The sequence below is a fragment of the Benincasa hispida genome, chromosome 11 (assembly GCF_009727055.1).
Source record: "Benincasa hispida cultivar B227 chromosome 11, ASM972705v1, whole genome shotgun sequence".
Lineage (NCBI taxonomy): Eukaryota > Viridiplantae > Streptophyta > Magnoliopsida > Cucurbitales > Cucurbitaceae > Benincasa > Benincasa hispida.
In genome coordinates, this window is record NC_052359.1 from 58,067,328 (window position 1) to 58,079,472 (window position 12,145).

Consider the following 12,145-nt stretch of genomic DNA (forward strand, 5'->3'; position numbering starts at 1 on the left):
ATCGATAAATAAAATCTTGATATTGATGTGTCTTGTTCTACCATCTTATACCAAATTGAAGACACTAACAACCAAAATCAAGTCTTTCATTTAGATAAGATAGATTGTACATCTTCCCTTCTTGAAAATTGTTGCAAATCTGATCAATAAAAGTAAATTTGAAAATATTATCAACCATGTTAGAAGAAGGCAAAATTTTCAAAATTTCATTGTCTTCATGTCCAAAGCACTAATGCCACATTTTGCTTTCTTCTACTTTAACATTAAAAGTATGATGAAATAGTGAGTCACCACATAAAACAAATGCATATTCAACCATTTTGACCCTTGTAATCTCTACTCCTTGAGGGTCATAAATGATACCAACTTGATCTTTGAAAAACACATCAAATTTGTTATGCAACTATTGAGCAATACTATACAAGTTTTGAGATAACTTCAGAACATATAAAACATTGGATAATTTATGTTCACCTTGCTTAGTATGCATGACAACAGTACCTTTGCCTTCAACTAGTACTGTCTCGTCCGGTCTAAGAACCACCTTGGACATGTCTAAGAACCACCTTAGACTGTATAGATCTATCAATCTATCTAAAAAGATTTACATCTTTACCTATATGCGAAGTGCATCCGTTGTCAATAAGGCACAAAGTTGACATTTTGTCATCAAAGTGAGATACCATAAAAAAAAATAAAAAAAAAACTATTTCTTCATTGTCATCTATGGAATTTGCTTGTTGTTGGGAATTTTGGATTTGCTTTTATCTATTATAACAAAAATTCTCCATATGACCGTCCTTGTTGCAATAATTGCAATGGTAGACTTGCTTGTTTTTTAACCAATAACTCTTTTCAGCATGGTTAGTCTTTATACAAAAACAACAAAGATGAAATTTATCTTTCCCGACGCTCCTTATTTTTCTATATTCACATGATTTTTAGTTGCATGTCTATCATCTTCTCCAACAAGTTTCTTTTCATGGAATGTGCCCTTAATTGCTCTTCATTATGCATAGTACCCCTTTGTTCATGGGCTTGTAATTTGCTAATTAATTAAGCTATAGAGAGATTTGTTAGATCACAAGACTTATCTATGGCTGGAACACTAACCATTACTTTTAAAACGACTCTTTGATCTGGAAAATTTTTACCAGTTAGTCTTATTTGGTTTATAATAGTCATCACTTAGTATCTAAGTCCTTCATTGTTAGCATTATCTCAAACTCTCTCTTGAGAGTCAACAAGAGTTTGACAATTTTTATCCTTGCACTTTTGTCCTTTTACAATCAATAATCCTAAAAATATAAGATTAAATAAAGCAGCATGAATCACGAATAAAGCTTTGGGCTTATTTAATTTCTTTTCTAGTCTGATCTGATTCAATGTTAGATTTTCGCCCAATGTTCGAGGATCGACATCATTTAAAACTGATTCCCAAAGGCCAAGTGCCTTGAGATAAGATTGCATTAACAACCCGAAACGGATAGTTTCACCACTAAAATGTGGAGGAGAGGAAATACCGCTAAATGTGGAGGAGAGGAAACACCGAAATTGGAAGACATTTTTCAAATTAAAAAAATCACTCTCAAACAAAATCACAAGCCTTTAAATCTAAGGCTCTTATACCATTGTTGAAAAAAATCAAAGCATCTTTGATACCACTATTAAAAAATTAGAGTAACTCTCCGTTGAGAAAATGAAATTGATGGAAAAAATAAATGTTGCAGAAGCAAATCAATCTCAATGTTTGTTAAACAGAGAAGAAAAAAGAATGAGAATGAAATTCAAATTTCTTATTGAAGTAGGAAAAAAATTGGTGATACACAAAATTATGGTACTCAAAATGTGATGCATAAAATTGTGATAATTATTTTACCTGAGATATTTTGATAGGAACAAAGGATAAACTTAATAACTTACCAATTAAAGGTATATTAAAAGCATAAACTTAATAACTTAAAATTAAAAATGAATCCAAAACTTGAAAAATAAATTAAATAATAAAGTAAATGACTTCGAACATTAAATTTTGAAACTAAAGGTGAAAAAGAAAAAACTCATAATTCAACGTAAGGGAACGAACAAGGCATAGGCACGAAGTGAAATTTGATACCTCTATTGAATGTAATTGGTGGAATCGAGATGAATAGTAACTAGATCGTAAATATTTCAGAAGAGATTAGAAGTTTGAGGAGTCGAGACAACTGTATTGGATTGAGCTGAAGAATAAGCCATTAATTATTAAATATAACTAGAAAAATATTTAGGTGATCTTCGATAACATCTATCTTTATGAATCATAACAAATTGTCCAATTTTTACTTCTCACGTGATTGATTTTACTTTTTTCTTCGTTTGAAACATTTTAATATTTCTTTTGATATGAATAGTTAGAACAGATGTATAAAGATTGATGCATCCCCGTATAAATATATTATTAAACTTAAATAATATATCTATATTTAGTAATTAATTCAAATTAATAGTAATTTATTAAGCTAAATAATGGATATTAATTTATTAATTAATCATGATATATTTTTACTATTCAGGTCTCAAACATAAAAATTCCACAAACATAAAGGATATTAGAAAATCCATATGAGTTTTAAAGTTGATAATAATATTTTAGGTTTTCAAAGTGAAAGGAAAGAAATAAAGATATTATTAAATGTCTGTTTGAAATTGTAAAATTTGTGAAACAAACCGCCATTTTGAAACACAGTGTAGTAAGTGTATTATTTGTTTGTTTAAATTTTATCAACTACAGCTGAAAATGTTGAAGGCTAAAATTTGTTATTTTGTTTTATGAGTTTGTTATTGTTTATTGAAAAAGATATAGTTTGTTAGCTAAATTTTAGGAGTAGACTATATTTTCTTTTAAATGTATTTTTTTTGTTCAATTTAAACTAGCAACAGTACTTTGGTCCATAATTATAATTTACAAAAATATATATGATTTTTACATTTAGCGATTGGAATTTAGCAATTTGTCTTGTTGCTCTAGATTCAAAATCAACTATTTTCAACACCACAATTTGGACCTTGAACTATCAAAGATGCCTAATTTAATGGATTTGTCTCATACCGTTTCTAGTTTTTGTTAGTCTTTCTTACACAACATGTCGAGCTTCTTTATATATCGACATGTTGAATAATATTTTTGTCAATTTTTGTATGATATAATAAAAAAATTGTCTACCACTACTTTAGGTTGATGTCCTTGTTTTGATATTTTGGTAATAACAAAACTGTCAAAAGAGTCCAAAAGTTAAAAGAATACAAGCACAACCTTCTAGAACACCACTAATCTATGAAGCAAAAATATTTCATGTGAGGCAAAAAATCCGTATCAGACACGTATCAAATATCGATACTTTCACATACTTCTCAGATACGTATCTGACAAGCTATTTGATATATCTATTTTTACGTTTATTTTTTTTAAAGAAAAAAGACAAACAACATATCTAATATTTTTCAATCTAAAACTAAGAATCTATTTTTTTTAAGCAAGAGAATATGTATCTTCGATGTATAAGTATCTTTGTTTTTTTAGAAATATATTAAAATAATATATAAAAAATGTCATATCTTTCAACGTATCTATATCTTAATTTTTTAGAAATTGACAAATAGTTATATCCACAAAACCGCCAATTGTCCAATAAAACTTATAACACTCGTTTTCCGATTTCCTTTGTAGCATCATTTTCACACAAAAAACAACAATAACAATGGCAATGAAAAAAACTCAAAACTAAAATAATGGAACCACAGAATCCCAATCCCAATAATACCAAGTTGCTGATGCAGAATCTTCTTTTCTTCCCATAAAAAACCCAATCCTGAAATCCTCTGTTCCTTCTACTTCTATACCACATTCCCATGGCTTCCAATCCTCACTTTCTTCTCTTCCCTTTCATGGCACAAGGCCACATGATCCCCATGATCGACCTCGCCAAGCTTCTCGCCTACCGTGGCGCCATTGTCACCATCTTCACCACCCCCCTCAATGCCGCTCGCTACCACTCTGTTTTAGCTCGTGCCATTGACTCTGGCTTGCAAATCCATGTCGCTGAACTCCCATTTCCTTGCAACATAGCCGGGCTGCCTGAAGGCTGCGAGAATTTCGACTTGCTACCATCATTTCATTCCGTCTCCACCTTCTTCAGAGCCACATATCTCCTTTACGACCCATCGGATGAACTGATGCAGCAACTCTGCCCCCGACCTACCGCCATTATTTCTGATGTCTGCCTTCCTTGGACTTTACGCCTTGCTCAGAAACACAATATTCCCAGGCTTGTTTTCTACAGTTTGAGTTGCTTCTATTTTCTGTGTATGCAGAGTTTAGAAACGAAGGAGACCCTTATTCGTTTCATCTCTGATTCCCAATTTGTAACTTTAGTCGATCAATTCAAATTTCGCAAGGCGCAGCTACCGAAATTCATCAGTGAAGATATGGTGGCTTTTCTTAAGGAAATAAACGAAGCTGATAGGATGTCATACGGCGTAATTTTAAATACATTTGAGGAGCTAGAGCATAAGTATCTTGCGGAGTATAAGAAGACGAGAGAATCTCCGGACAGATTGTGGTGTGTTGGCCCTGTTTCGCTTTGTAACGACAACAAACTCGACAGAGCTGAAAGAGGAAACAGAGCATCAATTGATGAACACGAATGCACCAAATGGCTAGACGAGCAGGACTCATGTTCGGTGGTTTATGTTTCATTGGGAAGCTTGTGTAATTTGGTGACGGCGCAACTCATAGAGCTTGGATTGGGGTTGGAGGCAGCAAACAAGCCATTCATTTGGGTCATACGAAAAGGAAATTTAACAGAGGAGTTACTGAAATGGCTGGACGAGTATGATTTTGAGGGGAAGATCAAAGGGAGAGGCGTTTTGATTCGTGGGTGGGCGCCCCAAGTTTTGATACTTTCACACTCTGCAATTGGGTGTTTTTTGACGCACTGTGGTTGGAATTCGAGCATCGAAGGGATAGCGGCAGGGGTTCCGATGATCACTTGGCCTCTTTTTGCAGATCAAATATTCAACCAGACGTTGATTGTGGAGATTCTCAGAATCGGCGTAGGTGTAGGGGTAGAAACGGGTGTGCACTGGGGAGAGGAAGAGGAGAAAGGGGTGGTGGTGAAGAGAGAAAAGGTGAGGGAAGCCATTGAAATGATGTTGGAAGGAGATAACAGAGAAGAGATGAAGCAGAGATGCAGAGAGCTGGCGAAGATGGCAAAGATGGCGGTAGAAGAAGGCGGCTCCTCCCACCGGAATCTCACATGCCTAATTCAAGATAATCGAAATTTGCTAAAATTGAACACAAACTCAGAAGTTTAAATTATTTCAAATTTAATTATCTGCTGTAGATGTATGCATTTACATTGCATGATGTGTTTTTTATATAGTTATAAGCTCCTAACAAATTCGACAATGTGATTCTATAATATACATACTGGTCCGATCAATCTGATTGTATTTAAAAATTAGGGCAATGTGATTTTATAAATTTTGTAACCAACAAAAACAATTTGACTTTGAAGTTAAAGATGATATTAGGTGATGCCATTACTTTATAGATACAATAACAATATGAGAATTATGAATATGTCATTATTATTGTTATTGTTACAAATATCGTTACCATTTAATTATTAAAAGTATGATAACAGTAACGATAAGAATGCATTAGTACTAGATAATGTAAAGTAAACAACCTTAATCGTTATCAAATTATGTTTGCAAAATGTTTAAATAAATGTGATCAAAAGTAATCCAAAGTAATTGAAACCTATTACGATTGATCTATTAATGGAATCTCATTACAATTACACCAATTCTGATTATAAATTGGTAAACGTGGCCGAAAATGAAAAGCCAGAATGTCTATTAATTAGTGGCTCAAGTGGCTTGTCATTTATGGAAGGTTAAATTATACCAAATATCTCTAATCTTTGAAATGCTTTAAAAGGTACTCTTAGATAGTTTAGAGTTGAATAAGATGAAAATTGACCTGATAACTTATATGTAAAAAATTGATTATATAGATAAATGGTTATATATATAAATGGTTTTAACAATAGTGGTTGAGATGAAATAAATGGTAACAACATGTTCTTAAGTATCAATTGATGGAGTTAGGAACATACAAGCGGAAGCAATTCAAATCTTAAGCAATCTGAGTACATTAATTTTAAGGATCAAGCATATTTGTTTCAAAAAAAAAAAAAAAAAAACTCAGTTTGATGAACAAACCTTAGTGTAGCTCGAAATTGAAGCAATCCTTTGGTTTTTTTTTTTTTTTAAATCAAGAACACTTCGTGGAGTACCACTAAATTCTTTCCTGACCTCAGGACAGATTGTGGAATCTAAATCTATGTTGAATTTTGCAAGAAAAATAGAGTTGGAGATAATTTGGTTCTAAATAATTTGGAGAGGAAAAATACAACTTCAAAAGCCAAATTTTTCCAACCAAATTCTCAGCAATCTTTCCTCTATTTAAAGAGGAAATCATGTTCAATTCACCCCAAAGTGACACCAAATAAAAGATTATAAAGTGAGAATTGAGAGGGAAGAACTCACTAACACTTGTTTTACTTAATTTTGAATTTCAAAAATTCAAAATTTAAATGAATTTTTATCAAATTAATTCAAACAATTAATTTTAAGTAAAATTAATTTTAAAACCAATTTTAAATAAAATAATTCTAATAATTAATAAAAATAATTTAATATCAAATATTAAATTAATTACTAACACTAATTCTGATAATGAATCCCTATTCACGTGTAATATTCAAATCATATTTAAATATTTTCAACTCTCCATATGTTCAATTCATAACTAAACAATGAGTCGTTAATTATATCACATATAATTAACACTTATTTCCTTAAGCCGAATTTGAACGATTCAAATTCTCTCATCACACTATTCTAAGGTTTAGTCCGATATGAGCTAGTAGAGGGACGTAATGGACCTACATATCATGAGCTCCAACGATCCAAGATTAACCGACTAAATTCTTTAACCTAGTTAACCAACATTTGTTAACTACCAGGATACTCCACTATAGCCCAGTAGTTGTACTCTCCTCACGATAGATATATTTATGTCCACTCGATACAACCATGATTAGTAAGTCGACCCTTCACATGTTGTTCGTAATACAACTGGATAAAAAATTATTGTTTTATCCTTGTAGTTATATCTTGTTCCTTAAGTCTCACTGATTCTCTAATGAACAATTAGTTTATGGTCCAACCACCAAACAAAGTCCTTCTTGGGCCAATGAGAGGGTGGACCCCTTGTTCAAAACCCTGAGTCAACATTTAAGAGAACAACTTATTTACTATCCTTAGAATCAGGTAGGAGCGAATTCCATCTTGCAGAACTATATCCCTAGCTATCTACCCAATCTTATCCCTAAAATTAAGGGCTTATTGAGTCATCGAACTTGTAGGAACTCCTTTACAAGGAGATCCATGAGTGGAAGCAGATCATCCAAATTCCATTTTGATTAAAAAAAAAAAACATTTACAGTAAACACAAACAGATTATGCATTTTAACAGAAATTACAACATGCTTTCAAATTAGAAAATGAGTTCAGAGATTATTCCTTTGAAGAACACTTCTTCACGTAAAACCATGAACTATCACGAACTCCTCGAACAGTCACGACCCCTCGAACAACAACAAAACCGAACCAAAAGGGGAAGACACTACTACTTGAAATCCTCAGTATTCTCAGGGTAAGAACCCAGGAGTGGTGGGCTCTGACTATTTTGGCTAGGAGGGAGTTTGTGAGTTTGGAGGAGGAAGACAATTGAAGAAGAAGACTATCGTATAGCAAGAAGCCTTAATCGTGTAGTGTAAAGAGTATATCGTATATGCTCTCAATCTATCGTATAGATCACTCACAATTCGTGTGTCTTAGTTATAGAATAAAAATCATATTTTATTTATTCCATTTTGCCATAAAATCAATTAACCACCCACTAAGGTGGTTAAAGAGAAAAAGGAATTAATTATCAAATATAATAAATAAATATAAATAAATATAATAACCAACTTATCATATTATAATTATAATCTATAGTTTAATATTGCATCATATACAATATAAACTATAGTTCTTTTTTTCTATTTTATAGATAACAACTATGAATCTTATTCATAGAATATATTTGAATCATATTCAAATATTTATTCCTCCAAATAAACTATAATGTATCAAATACATTATAACAATTATATCATATATAATTGAATCAATTTAATTATATCATATATAATTAAACTCCCTCTTATTAATTTGAACAATTCAAATTAACTTAAAAATTGATTCTCAACTAAATTCTTTTGAGCTACCAAGGGGACCTTATGGACCTGTAGCTTGAAACTCCAACGGTACGTGAATAATTAATTAAACTTTTTAATTACATTATCCACCATCCATTAACTGTCGGGCACTCCACTAAAGACCAACATCTGCACTCTTCACACTATAGATATATTTATGTGTCTATTGGATATAACCGGTCAACAGTACGATGATCCTTCACAAATTACTCGTAAGTACAATTGGGCCAAATTATCGTTTTGCCCTTGTAGTTACATTTAACTCCTTAAGTACCACTGATCCCTCTAATGAACAATAGATCATAGTCCCACTATGACTAAACCCCTCTGGGCTAGGATAGAGTGTGAGCTCACATTGTTCAAGACACGAAATCAACTCCTAAGGGAGCAATTTATCTACCTACCCCTGCTTCGGGGAAGGAGTGAATTCCCTCTTGTGTAGCTAAATTCCCAGCTCCCCAATCAGAAGAATCTCCAAAATGATAGGCTTGTTGAGTCGGCGATCTGGCCACTCTCACCTATACAAATCAAAGGACCGCCCTCATAGGCAGAACTTCACAACTCACTCAGGATTAAGGTCATGTTACCTATGATCATCCTAGTGAAATGAAAGTCTCTATTGTGATTGGTGTTATATAATGAGACTAAACACATTTCGTGGTTCGATCTTATACAAAATCTTTTGTATAGAATATCCCTACTCACATGTCTAATACATGAATGATAAGGATCAGATCATTTGTAGCACTTTACAACATTTTTAATACCTACAAAACGGATCATACTTGTAGTGTCACCAGGATAAGGTACCCAACCTTATCCATAGACTACAAACCATTTAGGTTATCACATAAACATGATCCACCTGTATGTCACCACATACATGTTTAAGTTACAATGATAACCATGGATGTTAGTTTATTGGTCTGTGGTTAATGCAACGAAAATATCATATATTTCATAGACAAAGTGAATAAAATATCAAATATTATTAATCACATACAAGTTTGTTCATACAAGGTTTACAAACTATAGAACCCTACAAAATTTAGGGCATCAACCCCAACAGTACTCGGGTTACTCTCACCCATGCAGATTAAAGAATAACACCGAATAAACAGGAACTCATAGTTAGTGTAGGATTTAGATCGAGTTACCTAGGTCATTGTATTGAAATAGTTAGTCTTAATAGTAAACGGTGTTATAAAGTAAAAGTGACTATTTCATGGTCCATTTTTGTAAACTCATTGCATAGGACGCCTCCACTTGCATGTCTCCACATGAACGATTCAGAATCACATCATTTGTATTAAATTCAAAGTGGACAACATCCATAATGTCTCCAGGATAAGGTAACCAACCTTATCCTTATACAATAGATCGTTTTGGCTATTACTCGAACTTGATCCACTTTTATGTCTTCACATATAGTTCAAGTATTTATGTTATAGCTAAGGGTTTTTAGTTTATTGGATTTAGGGTTTTTACGTGCAATTCACATATTCAATAACAACTTTAATGAATAAACCTCAATAACAACTTTATTGTGAAAATAAAATACGTTATTATTATAAACTAAGAGTTTTAGGACATAAAATCCAACAAACTCTCACTTGGACTAAAACTTCAGTGGGGTCACTTACATGAGCGTGAAAGAAAAACATAAATACAATAAACTAGGGCATCACATACCCATGGCTTCTTCCACTTGTCCTAGATTTACATAACTCGTAGTCCTAGACTCACTAGGTGACTGTTGACTGAATTTTATAATTCCTTATTATGCATGCACTGTGATGATAGATATTATGTTACAAACTCATGTTGCCATAAACTTGTAATGGTGAAAATGGAATGTTATCTATCTATTGCGCTGATGAATGAATGAATGATGCTTTGTATGCGCTCAAGTGCTTTGCGAAAAAGATAATTTATGCGATACTACGTTCTAAGTGTATGCGTTGATAGTGATATGCTCGTAGGATGCAATGAAATAGTGCGTGTCACAAGTTTCCTTGCGCTGAAACCAAGTATAATTCCAATGTAAGTTTCTCAAAATGATCTGAGGTCCAACACGAGGATTTTTGTCATTAAATGCGATACTTATGTGATATATGCGACCGATTTTAATAATGAATAAAGAATTTTGGTTTGTACAGAAATATAAATTACGCTGAAGTAAAAATATGTTGATAAGGTAAATTCCTAAACTACTATGATACATGATACATGATACTAGGATCGAGGACTGACTGTGAAGTTGTACAAAAGTATCGATGAATGCGATGGCAAGTCTTATGGATGAAGCAGAAAGAGAAAGAGTAAAAAGTAAAAACATCGCAAGTTTGTCAATTGCGTTAGGACGCAACTAAGGTTCCGCTTTCCCTTGGCTTACACCTCTCGGTGATCGGCCGCGTTCCCATATGTCTATGGTGAAACAGAGATGAATGTGATGAACGCAAGGTTATTTCCATCTCTGGAAATACTTCTTCCTTTAGTTAACGCATTCTTCCAATCTTCTCTCGATAGGCGGAATAACATCTTCACTTCTGCTCTCACAGGTGAAGATGCCATCGAGCATGCTTTAGCTAAACTTAATTGATTCCTTAACACATATTTGACTTACTTACTTAATTCTCGCTTTTTAACCTGGGATTAAGAACACATCATGGAGAGAATAGATGATAAATGTATGGAAAGAGACAGAGAGATGATAATGATGGCAATGATAACATTTAATTCTAAAATTAAGCGTTTGATACATGTTTGTGAATGAGGGATTAAAGAAGATGAATACAGAAGATGAATTAGAGAATAGAAACAAATACGAAAAGAGTGTCAACGTCTTGACACAGATCCCGATCGGAAACTTGTGCTTGTCGGTGTATGAATGTGGTGAAGAGGAAAGCTTCCCTCTCAGGCTTGCTTTCCCAGTAGAATTAATCTTTTACACAAAGCTTCAGCTTCGGGAATTGGAAGAATTCTTTGCTCGGAAATTCACCTCTCGACCTTGTCTCGTCATTCTCCCGGATGTACTCTGTAAGTCGTTTCAGACCAGCCTCTCTCTTTGTATCAGTATATGTATGTATATGTATGTATTTTCAGCGAATTTGAAGAAGCTATTTATAGGCAAGACCTTGGCTTTTTGAATTTGTGGTCCCCACTGTATAATTATTGTAGTTCCTGAAATGGCAGAATGGAAAATTCCTTTCTGTTTCACGATCAATCCGTCAGAATTGCACAACTAAAAGCTGCACACTTGTTAGAATCACCCGCGAATGCGTTGCTCTTCACATCTTCGATCTATCGCCGCATGCGGTGTTGTTTTTTATTACCGCATGTGATTGAATTGCGTTGATCGCTAAAGCTCTTGATCATGTGCCTCATTGCGTTGATCATCTCTTCATTGTTGATTGATGGGCACATGCAATGTAGATGGGTTGTACATTTTGTCTTCGAGCCATTAACGCATGCAGTGATCTATTTCCTGCAAAACAAAGACTGAAACATTCTATTCGCCATCGCAATGGTGTTATGGGTGTGTTTACGATATTTCATAATTTTCGTATTTCTCAGCCAATTTTTATACAATCGATGCAACTTTCCTCTTTTTTTGCTTCAATATCTAAATAAAACAACATAAATAACTTGTATTTCTACAAGTTATCACACCCCCCAAATTTAGATTTATGCTTGTCCTCAAGCATATTTTCTACTTAGGCAATTTCGCTCAATTTCTATCCTAACTTTGCGTCGATTGGTTGCTC

At 33.3% G+C, this 12,145-nt stretch overlaps 1 protein-coding gene across 1 annotated transcript; it reads left to right on the top strand.

The window, feature by feature from the left end:
• The first annotated feature begins 3,764 nt into the window (after nt 1-3,764).
• LOC120089867 (UDP-glycosyltransferase 73C6-like) lies at nt 3,765-5,483 on the top strand. The gene has a single exon (XM_039047289.1). It carries the CDS (start codon nt 3,892-3,894, stop codon nt 5,353-5,355), a length of 1,464 nt encoding a protein of 487 aa, XP_038903217.1. The 5' UTR covers nt 3,765-3,891; the 3' UTR covers nt 5,356-5,483.
• Nucleotides 5,484-12,145: the final 6,662 nt, after the last annotated feature.

Coding starts and splice junctions, on each gene's coding strand:
- LOC120089867 (XM_039047289.1), top strand. CDS start 3,892: ATGGCTTCCAATCCTCACTTTCTTCTCTTCCCTTTCATGGCACAAGGC.